At 41.9% G+C, this 24,157-nt stretch overlaps 1 protein-coding gene across 5 annotated transcripts in view; it reads left to right on the top strand.

The window, feature by feature from the left end:
- WDR64 (WD repeat domain 64) overlaps positions 1-24,157 on the top strand; it is an 89,458-nt gene that overhangs the window by 14,034 nt on the left and 51,267 nt on the right. For 4 of the 5 annotated variants that reach the window (XM_021064368.1, XM_021064369.1, XM_021064366.1 and 1 more), the window contains exons 4-9: positions 2,500-2,603; positions 6,866-6,895; positions 7,543-7,653; positions 10,112-10,326; positions 14,891-15,025; positions 23,460-23,539. In XM_021064368.1, the coding sequence (XP_020920027.1) occupies positions 2,500-2,603; positions 6,866-6,895; positions 7,543-7,653; positions 10,112-10,326; positions 14,891-15,025; positions 23,460-23,539 (675 nt within the window). Of the gene's footprint in view, positions 1-2,440; positions 2,604-6,865; positions 6,896-7,542; positions 7,654-10,111; positions 10,327-14,890; positions 15,026-23,459; positions 23,540-24,157 lie in introns of all 5 variants that reach the window. The other variant, XM_021064367.1, reaches the window with a different exon arrangement.

Raw genomic sequence — 24,157 nt, 5'->3', positions numbered from 1 at the left:
GAACCAAGCCACCCTTGTCTTCAGCCCTTCTGCAGCCCAACCACAAGCCTCAATAGTGCCCAACTCCAGCCATGGGAACTACCGTCAGTGAATCCTGTCCCTGCCACCCTCATGGCTGAGCAAGAAGAGGCCAATGAGCAAGGGAGACACACGGCTGGCATCTTGAGTTAGAACTTTGAAAGCATCTTTCTATTTCTGTGTGTGTGCTCATGTAGTTTTAGGGTCACACCTACAGCATCTGGAAGTTCCCAGGCTATGGGTGGATTGGAGCTGCAGCTGCTGGCCTTTACCACAGCCACAGCAAAAACAGATCCAAGCTGCATCTGCAATTTACACCAAAGCTCCCGGCAATGCCAGATCCTTAACCCACTGATTGAGGCCAGGGATCGAACCCTCATCCTCATGGTTCTTAAACCACTGAGCCATGACAGGAACTCCTGGAAGCATCTTTCTAGACAGCAGTTGGGATCTGCTGCTCATTTATCCACTCGGCAGATACTTGTTACCGTCACCTGTGTGGCCAGCTAACTTTCTAGGTGCTGGGGGTGAAGTGGTGAACGATTATAAATCTCTGACCTCATGGAATATATATTCTCATGGGGAGAGAGGCAATAAAAAAAAAAATCAAACACGTATATTACCGACTATGCCAGAGGGTATTAAATGCTATAGAAAAATAATAAAGCAAGCAGGTTGCGGAGATAAATAAAGCAGGAGAGTAGGAAGAAGTGGGCTTGGGGATGGGAGCGCGGTGCTTGGGAAAACCTGGAGCCGCCGTGAGAAACCCCGCACTGCGCCTGCGCACAGCAGCGGCGCGCTGCTGGGGAGTAGCAGAAAGTGAGTTAGGGTGGAGACACATGTCTCGGGCTTGTGGCCACACTAAAGACTTGGGAAGGAGATGGAAAGCTCTGAGAGGGCCACGGAAGCAGAGACATATACACGGGAAGTTCCCTTCTGGCTTCCGTGATGTCAGTGGTCCACGGTGGGGAAGGAGCGGAAGCAGAGAGGATGGGGTGGCTGGGCCTGGGGTCGTATTCTCAGCCTTTTTTTTTCCATTGCGGACCCCCAAGGAAGCTTTTGAACATTTTTTCTTTTCTTTTATTAAATTATTATAGTTCTGTTAAGAATTTACATTGTTCAGTTCTGCTGGGCAGCAAAGTGACCCAGTCATACATCTAGACACACTCTCTCTCATGTTATCTTCCAGCATGTTCCATCACAAGTGATTGGACATAGTTGCCTGTGCTCTACAGCAGGACCTCCTTGTCTATCCAATCTAAATGTAACTGTTTGCATCTATTAGCCCCAAACTCTCAGTCCATCTGGACAGTTTTTCTTTTTCTTTTTTTTTTTCTTTTTGTCTTTTTAGGGCCCCACCTGCAGCATATGGAGGTTTCCAGGCTAGGGGTCTAATTGGAGCTGTGCCACCGGCCCACACCACAGCCACAGCAACATGGGATCCAAGCCATGTCTGCAACCTACACCACAGCTCACTGTAAGGCCGGATCCTTAACCCACTGAGCAAGGCCGGGGATCAAACCCGAAACCTCATGGTTCCTAGTCAGATTTGTTAACCACTGAGCCACGACAAGAACTCCTGGACAGTTTTTCTAACTGCAGGTTCCTCTCATCCCGATTCCCTTCCCACCTCCTTCCTCCCGCCACACAGACAGTTTAGTGCCACCCATATACCGTGTACTTCTATGTACTGTGTGGATATCTGAGCCTTTGACACAGGCAGCAAGACCCGTTCACATGTTCTCTTTCTCTCCCCCCCCCCCCCCCGCCAATAACAAATTTGTACCTCCTTGGGGGCAATATTTTCTCTGTTGATAATGCACGGATCTGGGTGAAAATACTAGAGTATGAGATTTGCTCACCCACCTTTCTTCTCTAAGAGCTAAATTATAAAAATGATTTAAATTACCCTGGGAAAGAAGCCCAGTATATATGGTTTATCATTTGGCACATAGGCCAAGACACATGAAAGCATTTTCTGCAACATGCATAATACAGTGAAAAATTTTAGCCTTAATAACAGTGGTAAGGTAATTTCATTCTTTTGTAATGGAAAGTCTGACATGGTATGAATTAGGTTTTTATTCTGTGTAAATCATAATAGTGGCAGTTCAAAGAAAGAATTCCTGAGACATGAAGGTCTTAAAATAGAAATGATTCTAAAAGACGTTTTGAAAACCCATTCTCTGAAATGTGCACGTGGGGGTGAGGGTGGGGTATGTATCTTACATTTTCCCTGGAAATTCATGCACCATGTTTGGTTGGAAAGTACTATGAATTCTGATTAGTATTTCTAAGGATGATTAAAAAGCAATAGTTGCTCATTTTGATGGTTTTCTTTTACTTTAATTTTTAAGCAACTTGTGCCTTCTAGCAACAAGTTGGTTGGGTGTTTTCTTTGTTTGTTTTTTAACAAAACTAGCAGGTGACTTTTAGGATCTTTCCTTCTGGGTGTTGACATGAATGCCGTGCCCTTGACAGGGAGCAGAAGACGGGATGTGGTTAAGTGCGTTGTCAAGGTTCCGCAGCTGGATTTACTGATAACAGCGTCTCAGAAGGGACTGATAACAGTCTTCAATAGCCAGGTAATTGCCTCCCTCCGTCCTTCCTTCTTTTGATTTGAGTGAGCATTATGCCTGCGTATCAGATACATCAGAAACTATAGTGATATTTCAGAGGTATCCCCCCCAAAAAAAAAACCCAATATTATTAAACAAGGAGCTGGAGCCTTTTGAGCTTTTGATAACTCCATATGGCACTGGCCCTCAGGATGCCCTGTGGAGCCCTATGGCAGTAGCACAGCTAAAGGATGATCCTGGGCACTTTCTCAGATAAAATCATAAAACGCACAAGCCAAGTGGTTTCGCCATAATCCTACCCAGTCATGGCAGGAGGGCTCAACAGGAACCTTGTACTTGAAAATTTTTTTTAAAAAAGGCTCACATTCTAGCCCCTCTATTTTACTGTCCTAGATGATGAAGTAGGGAACTTGATGAGCCAACTTGTATCTGTCAAATGAGGACAGTAGGATCCGTCCCCTGTCCCTCAGGGGACAGCAGTGAAGGTCAAGTGAGATAATGAATGTGGAAACACTTTTTGGGTTTTTTTGTTTGTTTGTTTTTGTCTTTTTGCCATTTCTTGGGCCACTCCCTTGGCATATGGAGGTTCCCAGGCCAGGGGTCCAATTGGAGCTGTAGCTGCCAGCCTACGCCAGAGCCACAGCAATGTGGAATCCGAGCCACATCTGCGTGACCTACACCACAGCTCATGGCAACGGCCAGATCATTAACCCACTGAGCAAGGCCAGGGATCGAACCCGCCACCTCATGGTCCCTAGTCGGATTCGTTAACCACTGCGCCACGACAGGAACTCCGTGGAGACACTTTTTGGCATTGCTGTTATCAACACCATTTCTTTCTAGTTTTCTGTCTCGGATTTCTATTTCCAAAATATGAGAGCTTTTAATGGGATGTATAATGATATTGTCTACATTATACTTCACCATGAAAATAAATGTTTGGTGTAAAGTATCGAGAAATAGTTCCAATTATTAGTTTATTTTCCAAGAGAGACAAGCTTTACGCAAATACAATAGCTTTAAAGTAATCATCACATGATTACAAGTTCAACAGTAATTTCCAGGCTTTCAGGAATTTCCATCCCAGGCAGCTAGACTGTGTCAGAGGCGGGGGCAGCCTGCACCTAGAGGGGCAGGGGCGGATGCTGAATAGGGGCCAAGCATCAGCAGAGTCCCCACCTCGCCGTTCGGGCTGCCTTTTTATCTCCAGGCCCCGGGTCTTCGTCCAGCCCAGGGAACATCCCTCCCTGGACAGTTGTGCCCTTTACTTATCTGAGTTCATAGACATAGAGCACTTAACCTCATTGTAAACACTGGGTGAAGGTTGGCAATTACAGTTATGAACAAATAATGTGAAAATAAAAAGGACTCACCTCATTTAAGAATGAAAAGCTTCCTCCATCTCCCTTTGTCTTGGTGCATTATTTCCTTTTTCATTTTTTACCTTTATTTCCTCCAAAATAGAATGAATATGATATCTAAAGAAAAGCTGTGAGAAGGAAAACCATGATCTCCATAATGAAGTCATTCAGTCTTACATGAAATAAGTGAGATGGCATTATCCTATTTCCAGAGATGCACCACACACACACACGCGCACACGTGCTCACAGGGGCACACGTGTGCAGTCACAAACGTGCAGATCTTCACATCTGTTTCATATAAGATGAAGCAGTTGAAGAAAAAAGATGGCTAAAAAATTAATTCCCTTAAGATGATGTACACCAGGAATAAATAGTATTTTGAATGCTGCATACATTAAAAATGGGATGGTACATTCTTTGAGGAAAGTAATTTGAGTAGGTTACGTCACAGGAATAATTTGTTAAAGACAGCCGTTAATAATGCAGAATATCTTATACCCACAGTTTAGGCCCTATTTGAAGTAGAAACAATACATTTAGGATTTTCATGGTGCTCTCTGGAGGGCTTGGTGGAGTAAATGGCATTAATAAAAATTCCTATGAAAAAGGCTAGATTTAAAAAATTCAGAAGGTATCTATAAGGATTATGAAACTTTTAGAGCAAATAAGATTATTTTAAATAAGTTACTTCCAATAAAGATGGAAATCGAGAAATAAAAGAGGAATTTCTTTTCTTTTTCTTTTCTTTTCTTTTCTTTTTTTCTAGGGCTGCGTGTGTGGCATATGGAGGTTCCCAGGCTAGGAGTCGAATCGGAGCTACAACTGACGGCCTGCTCAACAGACACAGCAACATGGGATCTGAGCCACATCGGTGACCTACATCACAGCTCATGGCAACACCGGTTCCTTAACCCATTGAGCAAGGCCAGGGATCAAACCTGCATCCTCATGGATACTAGTCAGGTTCTTACCATTGAGCCACAACAGGAACTCCAAGGAATTTCTTTAAGCACCTTATTTTTCCTACTTAGAAAGAAGTCCATGGCTGCGAAAGCATTTTGGAATTCTTCAGATGAACAAGCAATCTGTGATGACCACAGCTGACAGCTTTAGCGATGTTATTATTGATTTACTTTTCTCCTTTCACACGGTCCATCCTTCTGGGCAGCCACCTTCTGGACTTGCCCCAAGTCCATTTGCACATGCAAAGGAAATTGGGTCGTTTATATACTTCCCTACCTCAACTTTGGGCTCGGTTAACTTACAGGCGTAGGAGGCTGCTCATGTAGACACTAGCTCAACGAACTAGTATTTAGTGTGGTATTTAGGATATGCTACTCATTCAGGAGATATTTATTGAGTAAAAGAGAAAACACACTGGATAGAAAGTTTTTAAATCTCAGTAACTTGAGAGAAAGTTTTCAAATGAAATGAATTTTTTTCCATATTGCCCTGTTTAGCATTCTTGTCCTTTCCATTAGGATTATTTTCCAGTCCCAGTTTTTTGGTCTCAAATATTGCTCTGAAAAGCTAAAGAATGTGAGGCAGTTTGTAAGTAGAGGGAAAAAATAACTAATAAAGTTTATGATTAGCACTGTCACCAGGCTAAAGACAAGCCACAGAGGCATAGATTTGCCCAAAGCAAACAGCGCAGTCCTCCGAACAGCTAGATTTCTCATAGGCAGAGAAGACAAAGGGTCTCACAAGAGTAGAAATGAGAAGCGAGATTAAACCAAGCAGATATTATGTTGCTTTAGAGCCAGCACTTTCATCTTTTTTTTTAATTTAAAGTACAGCTGATTTACAATGTTGTGCCAATTTCTGCTGTACAGCAAAGTGACTCAGTTATACCCATATGCACATTCTTTTTTAAAATATTCATTTCCATAATGGCCTATGCTAGGAGATTATATATATATTACCCTGAGCTATACAGTAGGACCTCGTTGTTTATCCATTTTCAGTGTAAGAGTTTACATCTACTAAACACAAACTCCGGTACCATCCCTCCCCCTCCCCCTTGGCAACCACGTGTCTGTTCTCTATGTCTGTGAGTCTGTTTCTGTTTTGTAGATAGGCTCATTTGTGCCATATATTAGCTTCCACATACAAGTGATATCATACGGTATTTGTCTCTCTCTTTCTGGCTTACCTCACTTAATATGAGAATCTCTAGTTGTATCCATGTTGCTGCAAATGACCTTATTTCATTCTTTTTGTGGTTGAGTAGTATTCCATTGTGTATATATACCACATCTTCTTAATCCATTCATCTATTGATGGGCATTTGAGTTGTTTACATGTCTTGGCTATTGTGAATAGTGCTGCAATGAACATAGGGATGCATGTATATTCTGAATGAAAGTTTACTCTGGATATATGCCCAAGAGTGGCATTGCTGGCTCATATGGTAGTTCTATATTTAGTTTTCTGAGGAAGCTCCATACTGTTTTCCACAGTGGTTGCACCAAGTGACATTCCCACCAACAGTGTAAGAGGGTCCCCTTTTCTCCACACCTTCTCCAGCATTTGTTATTTGTAGATTTATTAATGATGGCCATTCTAACTGGTGTGAGGTGGCACCTCCATGTAGTTTTGATTTGTGTTTCTCTAATAATTAGCCATGTTGAGCATTTTTTCATGTGCCTCCTGACTGTCGGTGTGTATGTCTCTTCATGTCTTCTGCCCATTTTTTCAGTTGGGTTGTTTGTTTTTTGTTATTGAGTTGTATGAGTTTTTTGCATATTTTGGAAATTAAGCCCTTGTCAGTCGCATCGTTTGTGAGTATTTTCTCCCATTCTGTAAAGTTGTCTTTTCATTTTTTAATGGTTTCCTTTTTAACATTTTTATCTTTAATTGTAGTGCCAACTAGTGTTCATTATTCTCTTCATTTTTTTTTCATAGATGAGAGTTCAGACCAGCACCAATGTTACAGTAAGTACGTGAAAAAGTTTCTAATTAAGGCAAACAGATTGATGATGGTTCCTCCATAACTAATCAGGATCTCAATGAAGAGCATGACTCGGCTCGGCTCTAAGAATGAGATGTTTTCATAGATCGTAATTTATCTTTACTGACCAGGATCTGAACTAAACCTCAAGCCACAGGAAAGAGGACACAGATATTGCTTTTTCTGAGTTAATTTGATTGCAGAGACTCCATCAAACTGATTACTCCTTGGAAACCAGTTTAAAAGCTTTGCCTGCATTTCTAACTGCTCACTTTTTCTTTTTCTTTTTCGGGCCACACCCACAGCATATGGAGGTTCCCAGGCTAGGGATCAAATTGGAGCTGTAGCCGCTGGCCTATACCACAGACACAACAACACAGGTTCTGAGCCGTGTCTGAAACCTACACCACTGCTCACGGCAACACCAGGTCCTCAACCCACTGAGTAAGGCCAGAGATTGAACCCATGTCCCCATGGACACTAGCTGGGTTCTTAACCTGCTGAGCCATCATGGGAACTCCAAAGCGGGGCTTTTAATGTAACTAATCTACTCTGTGGTAGCGTCATTATGTGATAGAACAAAACACAATATTCCCCAACACAGAATTCCAACCCTGTGCTTTTCCATCAGGACACCTCCTGGATCACAGGATGTGACTACCTCTCGCAGCTGAAGCGAATTGTTGCTACGACTGAAAGGACCATTATTGTCTGGGATTATAAAGCTCAAGGGAGCAGCCAGGTACTGTGCCAAGAGGAGTTCTCATAGAAATCGGACTGTCTTTTCCCTGCGGTGTGATATGAGCAGCCCACTTTCTCTGCTGAACATCAGTTTCTACATATATAAAATGAGGGGGTTTAACTAAAATAATCAAGTCCAGCTTTCCTACTCCACGAGTCTTCATTGAAAAGGAACATTTTTGCATTTAGTGCATGTCTGATTTGATTTGTTTTGACTTGTTTTCAAGAGAGAAAATGATTAGTTCTTCTTTTATACCTTTCTCTGAATCTAAGTATTATCTTCTGATTATGTTTGTGTTATCAAGCCTTTCTCTCCAGTCCAGGTTCATTTGGTAAGAAAATCACTAAAATCAAATGCCTAATTCTGGGAAAAAAAAAAAAATAAAGTGTCAGATGGTAATGTTTACCCCTTCGGTAGCTGAGATGTTAACCACTTAACCAATTTACAGTATTTATTGAGCATCTGCACATGTATAGAAGTAATGAATATTTTCCCTGCATGCAAATAAAATTCACTAAGTCAGAAAGAGAAGGACAAATACATATGACATCACTTACATGTAGAGTCTACAATATGACACAGATGGTCCTCTCTGTAGAACAGAAACAAACTCCTGGACATAGAGAACAGACGTGTGATTGCCAAGGGGGAGGGGGTGGGAGTGGGTTGGATGGGAGTTTGGGGTTCATAGCTGCAAACTATCACATTTAGAATGGATAAGCAACGAGGTCCTGCTGTACAGCCCAGGAAACTCTATCCAATCACTTGTGATAGAACATGATAGAATATGAGAAAAAGAATGTATATATATGTACAACTGGGTCACTGTACAGTAGAAATTGATGTATCATTATAAATCAAGCATACTAAAAATGAAAAAATAATAATAGAAAACAAAACAAAACATTAAGCTAGAGGGGGAGGCAGACATTGCACAGTGTAGTAATAAAGTCTCCTGAGCTAAAAAAAAAAAAAAAAAACCCAAAGCAAAAAACCTCAGTCTTGAAGAATCTCATAAATAAACATATATATATAACATAATGGTAGAGCAAATTATACAGCAAAAAAAAAAAAAAAAAAAACAAGTGCAGCAGGAACTCAGGGAAAGGTGAGATCACTAAGTATTTGGGTTATTTTAAAAAGCCCCAATAAAAAAATTTTTTAAAAATGTCCTCAGGAAGTAGGCTGACTTCGAAGAACATAGAGGATCAAGAAATAACTTAGGAGTCCCATTGTGGTTTAGCAGGTTAAGAAGCCAACATAGTATCTGTGAGGATGTGGGTTTGATCCCTGGCTTTGCTTAGTGGGTTAAGGATCTGGCATTGCTGTGGCTGTGGTGTAGGCCAGTGGCTACAGCTCCGATTAGACCTGTAGCCTGGGAACCTCCATATGCTGAGGGAGCGGCTCAAGAAAAGGCAAAAAGACAAAATAAATAAATAAATAAATAAAGTGCACATCCCATTATCTGGATTTATCTGTTCTATTCATCTGTCTCTCCTCTAGGATAGAAGCGCCCCAAAGTCAGAAACTCGTTCCTCAGCATACAGCCCGTGCCTAAAACAGTTCTTGCCATGTTGTAGGTGCTCAGTAAATATTTGTTGAATGACTGAATGAACCTCTACCTATGTTCAAGTCTCCCTCGTTCGATAGGAAACAAAACAAATTTTTAAGAATTTTAAGGACTTTTTTCTTCTCTCTTAGGTAGAATCTAAGTTCCAGGAGAGCAGTGGCTATACAGCTTAGTGAACCCAGTTCAGTAGGACAGAGTCCGCTTGATAGATACTTGCTGAACATTGCTGGGTAAATGCAGATGTCAGGGTATTTTTCTCCTTGTAAAATAATTAGGACTTTTATACTAGATTTTCCAATTTACCATCCATTTTGCTTTCAAGGGTCTTTTAACACCTGAACTTTTTTCATGCTTCCTGTTAATATTGCCTTGCAACCTCAAGAAAGAGATATTCACAGTAATACATCAGAAAACCTCACTGATTGAGCCAGAGATAGGTACCTCAAACAGTTTCCCCACAAAACTCCCCAAAGCACGATGTTGCGCTTACAGTGAGTGTTCCTGGACGTCTACTGAGTTAACTTTGTTTTTTGCAAGTTCCTTTAACAGAGGGACTATCTAGCAGTTCTCACTGTGGGGAATGGGAACATTGGCATCTTGGAAATGCTGGAACGCAGGTTCCATCCCCGCCTGGCACGGTGGGTAAGAGATCCACTATTGTCGCAGCTGCGGCTTAAGTCACAACTGTGGCTGCGATCTGATCCCTGCCTTGGGAACTCCATGTGCCAGGGGGCGGCCAAGAAAGGAAAAACAAAAAACAATGGGAGTATCTAAAATGAGAAACACCAGAAAGTGAAAACTTATCAAATAATAAGAGCAGTATTTAAAGTTAACATGTAGATACGTAGAGCACCATGATAACTTGTGAATAGTGTTCTTCTTTTCTAGGAAAACTATTTTGTCATAAAGCCCATGGATCACTGCCTCCTCTGCGTGTGTGTGGCGTCCCTGCCTGACCAGCTCTGCCGGGATGAGATCCTCTTGGGGGATGATGGAGGTTTCGTGAACAAATTCACGGTAAACAGTGATGACTTTGGACTGAAGCAGGCAAAATCCAAACACAAATCACAAAGTCAGGTCTTAGACTCAAAGAACTTTAAAAGGTAAGGTTATCACATGCATAGTTCAATGGTTTTATTTTTTACTGTGTTTATTTAATTTATTATTAATTAATTTATTTATGTATTGGTTTTTAGGGCCACACCCACAGCATATGGAGGTTCCCAGGCTAGGGGTCGAAACAAAGCTGCAGCCTATACCACAGCCACAGCAACGCAGGATCCAAGCCACATCTGTGACCTCCACTGCAGCTCATGGCAACACTGGATCTTTAACCCACTGAGTGAGGCCAGGGATCGAACCTGCACCTTCATGGATACTAGTCAGGTTCATTACCTCTGAGCCACAACAGGAACTCCTCCAATTGTGTTTTTTGTTTGTTTGGTTTTTTTTGTTTGTTTTTTTTGTTTAATCTTTTGTCCTTTTAGGGCAGCATATGGAGGTTCCCAGGCTAGGAGTCTAATCGGAGCTATTGCTGCCAGCCTACACCAGAGCCACAGCAATGTGGGATCTGAGCCACATCTGCGACGTACACCACAGCTCACGGCAACCCCATATCCTTAACACACTGAGCGAGGCCAGGGATTGAACCCACAACGTCTTGGTTCCTAGTCGGATTCGTTTCCACTGTGCCACGACAGGAACTCCCCTCCAATTGTTTTAATATAGACATTGTTCAAGTATTTATGTAGTTAAAATAATGTGCCAGACCCCATGGTAGGAATTATAAATACAAAGATGAAAAAGAAATATGCCTTACCTCTAGGAACTTCCAGCATAACAGAGGATAGACAGGAAAGTTAACAACTGAAATTCCTATTTTAAGTGCTTTTGACAATTAAAATCTATAGGTACTTGAATGAATTAAAACATTCAATGAAAAATTAAATCATGGCGTTCCCGTCGTGGCTCAGTGGTTAACGAATCTGACTAGGAACCAAGAGGTTGCAGGTTTGATCCCTGGCCTTGCTCAGTGGGTTAAGGATCCAGGGTTGCCATGAGCTGTAGAGTAGGTCGCAGACACGGCTCGGATCTGGCGTCACTGTGGCTGTGGTGCAGGCCGGTGGCTACAGCTCCGATTGGACCCCTAGCCTGGGAACCTCCATATGCTGTGGAAGCGGCCCTAGAAAAAGGCAAAAGATTAAAAAAAAATTAAATCCTGACAAAATGTAAAAGACACATGTGATTGTTTACTAGTACTTGAATATGGAAGAAGACACTAAATATAAAAGCAGCGGATACAGAATTCAAAGAAAAAGTTTGATAGATTTGACTGTGCAAAACATCAAAAGATAACACTAACAGTAAATAACAAGCTGGGATAAATATTTATAACAAATACGACAGAGGGTTAATACTCCTTAATAGGTATTAGAATTCAATTTAAAAACAATTCCTCAGGAGTTCCCGTTGTGGCTTGTGGTTAACGAACCCGATTGGCATCCATGAGGATGTGGGTCCAATCCCTGGCCTTGCTCAGTGGATTAAGGATCTGGTGTTGCCGTGAGCTGTGGTGTGGGTTGCAGATGTGGCTCAGATCCCACATTGCTGTGGCTCTGGCATAGGCCGGCAGCTGCAGCTCCGATTAGACTCCTAGCCTGGGAACCTCCATATGCCATGGGTACGGCCCTAGAAAAGACAAAAAAAAAAGACATATGAAAAACAATTCTTCAAGATAAAAATTGGCAAAGGCCATGAACAGGTAATTGACATATATGCACACACAGTACAAGCAGTCAATAAACATTTCAGAATGATCATCAGGTAAAAATGCTAATAACAGGAATCTCCAGCTGATGAGGTGATGATGGGTGATTTCTATTGTCTGCTTTATAATTGTAGTGTTTTAGAAGTTTTTAGAGTAAGGCATATAGTACTTTTATTAGCAGGAAAACACATTTTATACTAAATATAAGCCCTTCATTAATCAAAGAAGTACAAGGTAAAATCAGATACAATTTCTCACTTATAAAATGAGAAAAGATTAAAAATGGGTACAATGCTGAGAAATGAACATTCTCACATACTGCTGGTGGTGAAAGTATGAGTTGAATTCCTTTCTGGAAAACACTTTGGGCAGATGTATCACGTGTCTTAGTAAATATTTACACACTGAGACCTGTGATCCCCATGTGTTTAAAAAGTATGATTATTTCTAATACTAAAATAGCTACTCTCCAACAACAGGGGAATGATTATTTTAAATAAGTAATCATTTAAATAAACAATTCAGATATTATGTAATATGTAATATAATATGAATTCTATAAATATATTTATAGATTTTATAAATGTCCATACATATGTAGTACGTGTATATATATAAAAAATACATTTTTGTCAGAGTCCTAAAAATACTTAAGATATCAAGGGCAGTCCATAAGTCATAGTGTAACCGTATGAGAGAATATGTCATGCATCTCCATTAAATTATGTTTTGAAAAATATTTAATAATATGGAAAATGTTCATAATATATTAAGTGAAATATTTTATGCACATTTGAATCCAGTTTTATTAAAAAGTACATAGACCTCTGTATATGTGTGCATGTGTGTCTGTGTATTTCTACTTAGAAAAATATTGAACATGAATATCCTAAAATGTTAACAATGATTCTCTTCAGAACTTCAAAGAGATCATTTTTATTTTCTTGATGTTTTTCTACTTTCTAAAATTTGTACAAAGTGTTCCTTTTAGATTAAAAAGAACTTTTAAAAGCACAGGATTATATGTTGTCATTATTATGACAAATATCTGATCCCGGAGTTAGAATATGTGATCAAAAGCTCATTACTCTATTGCTGCAGAGGAATTAATTCTAGGCCTTTGCTAGAACCCTAAGAAGGATACAGTGCTTAACGCTCTGGTTCCATTTTCTGTCCTTGGTATGTGAGCCGTATGACTTAGTTCCACCGTGGCATCAGGCTCTCCTGGGGATCTTTCCCAACATGTGATGTGCTGCTCCTTCTACTATCAAGCATTTTATTCTGATCATGATAGGCTCAGAATAGATGCTGAGACCTGAATCTTCTCTTTACTGTGATGTGTGTGTCACTGGTCAGAAAATTCCAAGGCCTGTTTTCCATCTCTGCTTCCATTAGATATGCTAAAATGAGCTTGGGGGATCCGAGGAATTTGAGGAATATGAGTACAGTTAAATGAACGCTGATTGTATTGGTTCTTGCGTAGATGATTCAGTTATGCAGCTGATCATTATTCAGACTGACCCTGTGTGTGTATATATATATTATATAATATATATATATAGGCTGAGTGTTGAGGCATTTTCTTACACCAGGAGATCCTGAGACCCAAAAGAATGAAAACTATTAAGGCTAAAGGGGTAGTTAAATTCTGGAGCCTTCATTATTTTAATGTTCCCCTGCATTTGATTTCCATGTAATTCATTCACTGAATGAATAGGGGTGGAAGGGTGGCTCGCAAACACTGGAATGCAAAACATTGTAGAAATTAAAGAAAGAAGTAGCCAGGATCTCACAGTTCCTGTCGTGGTTCAGTGGTTAACGAATCCGACTAGGAGTCCTGAGGTTGAGGGTTCAATCCCTGGCCTTGCTCAGAGGGTTAAGGATCCGGTGTTGGTGGGAGCTGTGGTGTAGGTCACAGATGCAGCTCAGATCTAGCATTGCTGTGGCTGTGGTGTAGGCTGGCGGCTACAGCTCCAATTAGATCCCTAGCCTGGGAACCTCCATATGCCGCAGGTGTGGCCCTAGAAAAGGCAAAAAAAAAAAAAAAAAAGTAGCCAACTTAACAGCATTTGAAATTTTTTGCACAATCTGGCATGGAAAAAGAAATCTCCCTCCGACTGTTTACTCCAACATTGCCAAACTTTCCTGCCTTGAGTTATAAGTGTGTCTATTCCTCAACTATAGTCTAAGGAACTTGGGCATAAGACTTTTTATCTTAATCATCTTTATATCCTTGGTACCTGGGATAAATAGGTGCTCAATAAATGTTAGCTGATGAGAAAACAAAAACATTGTAAAATACAAGTCAGTAAACTACCACGAAGATGGCTTCTTCAAGATTGAGACAAGAAAAGTTTTATGGAAGAAGTTTTGGCCTCTAATGCTAAGCCTCACGCACAGATGCCCTGTGTACTGGTGAGCAAGGCTTTGATGACGAAATAGGACGGCTGTCCCAGCCTCAGCTTCACCAGGGATCCAGGATTATAAACTCCCTAGTTCTTCAGTTTTGAATGTGTCCATGGGAAACATGAAAATGAATCGACTCTCATAAGTTAAAAAAATAGAAAACACAGTCCTGCATTTGGATGACACAAATATGCTTCAGTAGGGTAAAGACGCTTGTGCGAATATTGGATTGGAATTCTTCTAGATTATTCCTTTAATCCCAAATCTATCGCTCAAAATCTGATGGTAACCTTTTATTTTTCCATTTAAAATGTGCTAGATGGTGAACATAGTGTTACTCAGTTGACAGTGGTATAATGCACACAACAGCGTTACACATGCAGGCTGTACCACAACTCGAGTGTGCGTAAGGTGAAAATGAAGTACCAGATAAAAACACGACATAATGTATTTTTGTGTCTAACATAACTCCCTTTTTTTTTTTTAATTCCTAGTGTTAAAAGAAAGCTACATAATGACTGGGTTATGAAAATTAGATATATTTCAGCTCTAAATTGCTTCGGATCCTGCTCCTTAGACAGTGTTCATTCATTAGTTTTGGAATCCTTGAAGAGACTTGAGGATAATTTGTAAGTACGACAGTTTGTATATATACATAAACATTCTGCGACTTTCAGATGTTTTCCAGTGGGTAAACCTATGACAGCCTTGGAGCATTTATACTGTTTTTTAGAAATATCAGGTGTTAAGTCCTCCATCTTTTTCCAAATTAATTATATTTTTTCCAAAGATTAATTAGATTTTCAGGAGGCAATTGAAGTCACCATGCAAATCTGAACATATGTCCTCCCAACAGTAATTTTGCTCATTTGTTGTTTATTGCTATAATCTACCAAAATAAATAGGTATAGGTATGTCAATAGGTAAAACCTTGTACTTTAAAAATTACTCTTAGGAGTTCCCGTCGTGGCTCAGTGGTTAATGAATCCGACTAGGAACCATGAGGTTTCGGGTTCGATCCCTGGCCTCACTCAGTGGGTTAAGGATCTGGCATTGCCGTGAGCTGCAGTGTAGCTTGCAGACATGGCTCTGATCCCACGTTGCTGTGGCTGTGGTGTAGGCCAGCGGCTACGGCTCCGATTAGACCCCCAGCCTGGGAACCTCCATATGCCATGGGTGCAGCCTTAGAAAAAGACAAAAAGACAAAAAAAAAAAAAAAAATTACTCTTAGAAGTCAACTGACTAGCCAATAGCCAATGAGTATCTGTAGCACAACCGTCATGTTCCATATGTAATAAGTACACAGAAAGGCTTTCTTATAGACAGGAGTGTTTGAATAGTGTGTAGTCTTGTTTTCTGTCTGGTTAAATATTAGTAGTTATATTTCTATATAGTAGGGATATATTGATACATAGTAGCTAGAACACAACTGCTGTATTTTAGTTTTTGTTTTTAAGAATGCATTGAGATATATGTTAACAACATGGATAAACCTCCACACTATAATGCTAGATGACAGAGGTCAGGCACAAAAACTTCATATTGCACCATCCCATCTATAGGAAATGTCCGGAAGAGACAAATTTATGGAAGTAGGAAGTAGATTAGTAGATGCCGGGTGTGTGGGGGGGAGCAGGGGTCCCAGGTGGGTGTGAGGGAGCTTTCTGGGGTTAGGAATGGCTAAAGAAGAAAAAAATCACACAGTCACATCAATGGATGCAGAAAAAAGCATTTAAGAAAATCCAACACCCATTCCTGATTAACTCTCAATCTAGACACAGACATTATACCAATCACAGAAAAGCAACTCAAAATACGTCCCGGACCCAAATACAAAATACAAAAGTATGAAACTCCTAGAAGAAAACTAGGTAACATTGGGTTTGGCAGTGACTTATAAAATACAACATAAAAAGCACAATCCATGAGAGAAATCATTGATAAACTAGACTTCATTTAGATTAAAACCTCTGCTCTGAAAAAGACACTGTCAACAAGAAGATGAGCCATAGGCTAGGAGAAAATATTTGTGGAAGACAGATCTTCTAAAGAACTGTTATCCAAAATGTACAAAGAAGTCGAAGTCTTAAAACTCACAGTAAGAAAACAATCAACCTGATTAAAAAATGGGCAAAAGACCTGAATAGACACATCACCAAAGAAGTTCTACAGATGTCAATAAGTATATGAAAAGTTGTCTCACATCCTACATCACTAGAGAAACACAAACTAAAACCACAGTGAGCTGTCACCACACACCTATTAGAATACCCCAAATCCAGAACCCTGACACCATCAAATGCTGGCAAGAACATGGAGCAATAAGAACCCCATTCACTGCTGGTGGGAGTGCAAAAAGTGGTACAGCTACTTTGGAACACAGTTTGGCAGTTTGTCTCAAAACTGGAAATACTCTTGCCATATGATCCACCCATTGTACTCCTTGCTATTTATCCAAGTAAGTTGAAAATTTTTGTCAACACAAAAACATGCACATGGGGTGGAGGATCTGGTGTCGCTGCTAACTGTGGTGTAGATCGCAGATGCGGCTCAGATCCAGTGTTGCTGTGGCTATGGTGTAGGCCAGCAGTCACATCTCCGGTTCAACCCCTAGCCATGGGAACTCCCATAGCAGAAAAAAAAAGCAGAAAAAGAAAAAAATACGCTGAACCCAAATAAGAATCTTACGTGTTGCAACAGGAAGCAAAAAGTCTTCCTTAAACGTTGTCTTAAGAATGAACATAAATCTATCAAAAATATTATGGGTTAAGAAAATATGAGGTGTTTATATATATAAACACACACACACAAATACGCTTACAATGGAATATGACTCAGTTAGAAAATGAAGAAAAATATGCCATTTGCAACAAAATTGTTTAAACTGGAGGGCATCACCCTAAGTGAAAGAAGTCAAGGACAAATTCTGCACGGTGTCACTTCTATGTGAAATCCAAAAAAAAAAAAAAAAAAAAAGTAGAACTCATGGAAAGAGGAGAACCGTGGTTGCCAGGGAATGTTTGGTAAAAGGGTAAAACTTTCATGTAGGTTTTTAAAAAATAAAACCTATAAATGAATCAGGTCTGAAGATCTGATATAAAACACGGTGACCATGGAGAACAGTGCATCGTGTACTGAAAATTTTTGGTAGACTGAGAATGTTCTCCTCTAAATAAATAAGCAAATAAATACATGTAAATACGTGAGAGGATGGAAGTGTTCATTGACGCAGCAGGGAATCCTTTCCCAATGTGTGTGTATCAAATCAGCAGGTGATACCCTTTATTTGACATCCTTCTCTTATCCCTTTTAGAGTTTTCTTGATGTATAGTTAATTGACAAGGTTGTGATCATTGCTGCTGCACAGCAAAGTGACCCAGTCATACATGTACACACACCCATTCTCTCTCAGAACCCTGTCCCACATAGACTGTCCAATGACACTGAAGAAGGGTCTCTGTGCTACACAGCAGGTCCCCATGGGCCAGTTGTTCCATACGCCTCAGTGTGCATGTGCCAATCCCAGTCCCCCAGTCCATCCCTCCCACTGCCCCCACCTGTCTAGAAACTGTCGGCGGTTCAGTATGATTAGAATATGATTAGAATAGAGGGGACGAGTTGGGGGAGATGAGGCTGGATAAGCCCAACTGAAAGTATCTGCCTACTGGGCTAACGAGTTAGAATTGTAACTTGAAAGCTACAGGAAGCCAGTGCATACTGTAGACAGAGAGGTGGTAACATTTTTGACAGGTCACCCTAGCATCAGGTGGAGAATGGATTGGGGAAAGGCAGGCTGAAGGGCGAGACAGTTTGGGAGGATATGGGAATTATTCAGAAAAGAAATGGTGGGAGTTTGAACTTAACCAGTGAAAATGAGGATGGAAAAGAACAGATTCTTGCATAATCTACAAGGCTTGATGACCTGCTGGATGAGAGAAATAAAGGAAGAGAGGTATCTAAGTTTCATTTTTTTCATTCTCAATGATAATTATTGTATGACCATTATAGATCAAAAACTGATCCAAGAATTGATATAATGGTATACAAAAAAAAAAAAAAAGAGTAACCCTCTCCTCTCCTAGAGACATGGTATAGTGGGAGAGACATATCACAAGCAAATAATCAAATAAAAATCCAGATGTAGGTGAGTAGGTGTTGGCACTGCAGGGGGATCATGGGTAAAGAGTGAAGGGGAGGCAGCATTTTGACGGGATGGTCACAAGAGGCTGCTTTGAAGAGACAGCCTTTGATCCGAGTTCTGAATGAGCTGAAAAGCAAACCATCCAAAGAGCATTAGAGCAGCAGGTGGCTGCCAGGTCTGTTTGGAGGGACTGTTTGTGTGGCTGTGCTTTTCACTGCCAGAGAATCTTAAGTGAAGGAACACATTTACAAGGGAGCAAATGAGTTCATGCCGCGTCAGCCACTTATTTAGTGGCTAAGAGTCTTGAGCGTGTTATTTAACTTGTTTAAACCTCAATGACGTGATTCCTACATGGGGCTAACACCTTCTTGGCTCCCGGGATGTTTGTGCTACTCAAATAAGCTGAAATGGGTGAAGGTGCTTTAACTGTGGAAAGTATCATTATTCATTTATAGATATTTAAGGTCTCTAACAGAGACTGGATTTTTTGAAGAACACCGATTTCTAGGTGCTGTCAAAGTCCATAATAATAACAAAGACCCCGGCCCTGGAGGAAGTGAAATATGCACGGTTGCCTTTGGGAACCAGTTATAGGGGCCAATATTCCCTTTTCCGATGTTAGGAGTTGTTCAAACATATACACTGGGAGCCCTGCATGGTATCTACATTTTATCTTGTTATGGAATGCACAGTAGGGGCCCACAATTTACATGACACCATGAGTCGAATGCTGTGCTGCTGTGGACAGAGTTTACAGGTGGGGGCTCCCTGACCCCTGGCCCTCCACCCTGTTCCCAAGGAGGGGGGACCTGGGCTCAGGTCCAGACACCAAACCAGACACCTCAGTGCATTGTAACACACGAGTGAAACCTCTCTTCACTCTTCAGATGGACATGCTGTGGAAACACTAGTTGGTCTTATCATAATAAGTTTCTCACAGTGTTTGATGTTTTAGAACACGGTATGTAACAGAGGAAGTTACATCCAACAACAGAATAAAAAAATCTGTCAGAAGCTATGTCATTGAATATGTATATAAAAATATCTGTAAACAGCTCATCTTTCACGGTTTTCTCCAAGTTGACATCAAGTATATGATTCTTCCTAGTTGAAATCAGTTTTTATGTAAAGACACGGTTCAGGAGTTTCCCTGTGGCTCAGTGAATTAAGGATCCAGCGTTGTCACTGCTGTGGTTCTGGTTATAGCTGTGGGACAGATTCAATCCCTGGCCCGGCTGTGGCCAAAAAAGTAAATATGCAGTTTGCTTGTTTCTAATCCATTTAATTATGTGGGCCAGGAAAATCAATTAATTTATCTAATGTGCAGGTGTTGTAAGAAAACAAAAAATTTTAAATGTGAAGTATGTGTGAGCCCCATTTCACATACTGAGACACTGAAGCAAAAAGTTGATAGATTTATTCATAGTCAGCTAACAGGATATTAAGTGGTTCTTTTCCTACCTGCTATCTTAACATTTCAGCTAAAGTTCCATTTAAAAAAAGGCATACTAGGGAGTTCCCTTCGTGGCTCAGTGGTTGGCGAATCCGACTAGGAACCATGAGGTTGCCGGTTCAATCCCTGGCCCTGCTCAGTGGGTTAAGGATCCCGTGTTGCCGTGAGCTGTGGTGTGGGTCGCAGACGCGGCTTGAATCCCATGTTGCTGTGGCTGTGGCTGTGGCTGTGGCATAGGCTGGCGGCTACAGCTCCAATTAGACCCCTAGCCTGGGAACCTCCATGTGCCACAGAAGCAGCCCTAGAAATGGCAAAAAGACCAAAAAAAAAAAAAAAAAAAAAGAAAAGAAAAGAAAGAAAAAGAAAAAAAGACATACTAAACCATTCTCATGGAATTAGAAGGTAACCAGACCAGTCCCATGACCCTTTTCTTCTCATTCACCCCAGCAAAGAAGAAGCAACTAGCAATGCTAAAATAATTAAAAAGAAGGATGAAGGTACCTAGCTGTGGATCTATGGGGAGTGATGAGGCATTTTGTCCACCATCTCCAAGGTGAGGGTGGAGGTTGAGAGAGAGCTTCCCCTACCTCAAAACAAGGCAGGAGATCTCCAGGAGAGCCTGCTCCAGGAGAACCTGCTCCAAGAGAGCCTGATCCAGGAGAGCCTGCTCCAAGAGAGCCTGATCCAGGAGAGCCTGATCCAGGAGAACCTGCTCCGGGAGAGCCTGCTCCAGGAGAACCTGCTCCGGGAGAGCCTGCTCCAGGAGAACCTGCTCCGGGAGAGCCTGCTCCAGGAGAACCTGCTGCAGGAGAACCTGCTCCAAGAGAGCCTGATCCGGGAGAACCTGCTCCAGGAGAAACTTCTCTAGAAGAACCTGTCCCAGGAGAGGCAAAAGTGAGGAAATATATCTGGCTCCCCAGTGGCTACTTGCTGAGGCCCAAAAGCGCACAGGCTCACTTTAGACAAGCTTGACATGTGACATATGCCCACAGGGACCATTACCTGCTTCCCCTTGGGGAATTCTGATGGCTACGGCCTGTGGCTGTGGGCGCTTTTGCCGTCATCTGTCCCTCCGACCATAACATGATCAGTACATGTTATTTTTTATTTTATTTATTTTATTTTGTTTTTTTTATTGGTCTTTTTGTTTTCTTGGGACCATACCCGTGGCATATAGAGGTTCCCAGGCTAGGGGTCCAATCAGAACTGTAGTCGCTGGCCTATGCCAGAGCCACAGCAACACCAGATCTGGGCCATGTCTGCATCCTACACCACAGCTCACAGCAACACTGGATCCTTAACCCACCGAGCGAGGCCAGGGATCGAACCCACATCCTCATGGATACAAGCTGGGCTCTTAACCCACTGAGCCACAACAGGATCTCCCTTTTCCCTCTATTTCAACAACAATTAGAACATTTCCGAGGGCGCCCCCCCCAACCCCAGTACTGTGGGCCCTGGCCTCTGCACCTGCTGTACCTAACGCACACATCCCTGCCTGGCTAGAGGGACCCTCAACAGCAGTGTGGGGCTGCCGGCCCATTGTCACTGTCTTGCACACTGGCTTGTATGAATTTCCCTGAGTCCCTTCAGTTGCACAGTGTGTCACTGGCAAAAGTGTAAATAAGTTCCCAGAGATAAGTAGAAACTGCTTCTTATCTGGAACATTTAAACATTTTCACGAGTCTAAATTCTGCCTTTGGATGTATGTTACCAAATTAGGCTGCTTTTTCATGAACTGTGGATAAGTTGTCATTTGAATAAGTAGAGCTACGGTTTACCTCTGCGCTAGCTAGTCAGATCACTACTGTAAACCCAATTTAAGTTTTTTAGAAGAAAAAGCCTTTTAAAATATTTTGGGAATATCCTTTTTCACAGAAGTAATATAATCTATTCCTCTATTTAGTAAACTCCCCACTGAGCACTTAACTACTTTGTGTTTCTTGAACGCGAAAACAAAAAGAGTGATTTTTTTCTCCTCTAAATGATCATTCTCAGTTATGAAAATTGGAAATTTTGTCTAAAATACTGATGTTTTATCCTGTATGTTTTTCAAGATATAGGTGCTGTCTCATTCAGAGATTGCCAACAGGCAGCTCACGAGCTACACGCAACCTGCAAAACTGTGTTGTTTGGCAGCGTTGAGGGTCATTGATTTGTCTGGTCTTTGCATGGGCTGGTTGGGATGAGCCTGCCTTCCCTCTTGTTAAGCATCAGCTGGCTGGGGACCTGGGCTCCCCTTTCCCACGGGATGGGCGCTCTCAGCTCACCCTCCGTGGTTTCCTCGCAGGCCCACCTCTCCCGTCTCGCCGACCTGCCTGCAGCCTGCACACATCCTCACTGATGAACAAGGTCACCTCTGCTGTCAAGTTCACTGCGGTTTCCCCTAGACCAGTGCCAGACCTAGAGCTGTCACTCAGGCAGTGTTGCTGGGGTCCTATTAAGTATGCTCAAAAACTTTAGGTTTAATTCACATCCATTTCTCTTTTAACTGAAATCCAACAGTTGGGCACGTATAATGAAAATTTCTTCTTACCTGAAGTTTAGGGTGATAACTGCAACCCCAGGTATTTCCCCTTCTTATTATCCCAAAGATAACCCCAGGGAGTTCCTGCTGTAGCTCAGCGGGTTATGAACCCGACCAGTCTCTGTGAGGCTGCGGGTTTGATCCTTGGCCTTGCTCAGTGGGTTAAGGATCTGGTGTTGCCGTGAGCTGTGGGATAGATCACAGATGTGGCTCGGATCTGGTGTTGCTGTGGCTGTGTTGTAGGCTGGAAGCTGCAGCTCCGATTCGATCCCTAGCCTGGGAACTTCCACATGCCGTGGGTACAGCCCTGGAAAAAAAAAGTCACTCTGGCTGCATATGGAGTGGGGGTGGGGAAAGAGGAATGGAAAACGGTGGATGCTGAGAGATTGGCGTTAAGGCAGTGGTTCTGGGGAGAAGGGATGGAGGGTTGCGCCGAGGTGTCGTGTTGGGAAGGGGAAGTTGTCGGGTGTCCAGGTCTGTTTAGAGGTCGCATCACTGAAGCAGCAAGCTGGATGTGGGTGGTGAGAGAGGGGACGGTCCCAGTGCATTCCTGCCAGTGTGCGCTCCCAAACAAAGCCGTGCTTCCTGGGATGCTTCTGTAGTTCCCTAGGTGCCTCCAGGCAGACTCATTTAGCCAAAAGCCATATCCGTTCTGGCTTAAGACACCATCTCTCTGTGCCCATCCTTCACGCCAGCACAACCTCAGCACCAAGGTGGAGGGATGGATTTCTCCTTAAACAGAAACACTGCGAACACTGTATTAGTATCACCTCATGCAGTGTGTAGATTCGGTGGGTCAGTGAGAATTTCATCATTCCTTATAACATCGTCTGTAGGTAAATGGATTCATAACCCCCTAGAAATGAGCCTTTTGCGCATAAAATATTTATAAGTTAGAAATAAGGAAAATAAAGATGTTTTCCATCTAATTTGTGTTTCCAGGCCTGTCAGAGAGTTTTCCATGCCGAGAGGAGCAAACACTTTTTGTTACTGTGTGAAAGCGAACGTGATCGTCACTGGAGGTAAGAGACCCTTCGAGTTGCACAGAGGTGGCCTCCTTTGCAAACTGTCCTTAATTAGCGCAGTTAGAGAATTGCTAAGTTTGTATGGATTCGCATCTGTCCATCTTTTCCTTTGCAGCTTTTTGATTTGGGGGTACACGTAGAAAGGACACCTCCAGCCTGAGAATATATGAAAAAAAAAATGTAAAGGTAAAATGCTAAACCAATATAAACCAATATAAATTTTACCTTTAGATTTTTTTTTTTTTTTTTTTTTTCTTTTTAGGGCTGCATATGTGGCATATGGAATTTCTCAGGTGGGATCAAATCAGAGCTGCAGCTGCTGGCCACAGCAGCAGCCACAGCTACGCCAGATCCGAGCTGCATCTGCAACCTACACCACAGCTCACAGCAACGCCAAATCCCTAATCCACTGAGCGAGGCCTGAGTTCCTAGTCAGGCTCGTTTCCACTGTGCCAGAACGGGAATGCCCTCCCTTTAGATCTCTGTTCTCTCTGGAACTTGCTTCAGGGTGTGAGAGCATGAATTCCTGGCCAGGGGCCCATGTGGGGCCTTGAAGGGATTCCGGCAGACCCTGAAACTGTGGGAATCTGTGCATTTTTCTGGACAGAAAGTCCC

Source organism: Sus scrofa, chromosome 10, assembly GCF_000003025.6.
Source record: "Sus scrofa isolate TJ Tabasco breed Duroc chromosome 10, Sscrofa11.1, whole genome shotgun sequence".
In the NCBI taxonomy this organism is placed as follows: domain Eukaryota; kingdom Metazoa; phylum Chordata; class Mammalia; order Artiodactyla; family Suidae; genus Sus; species Sus scrofa.
The sequence above is the reverse complement of the archived record's forward strand: the minus strand, read 5'-3'. Positions and strand labels throughout refer to the sequence as shown.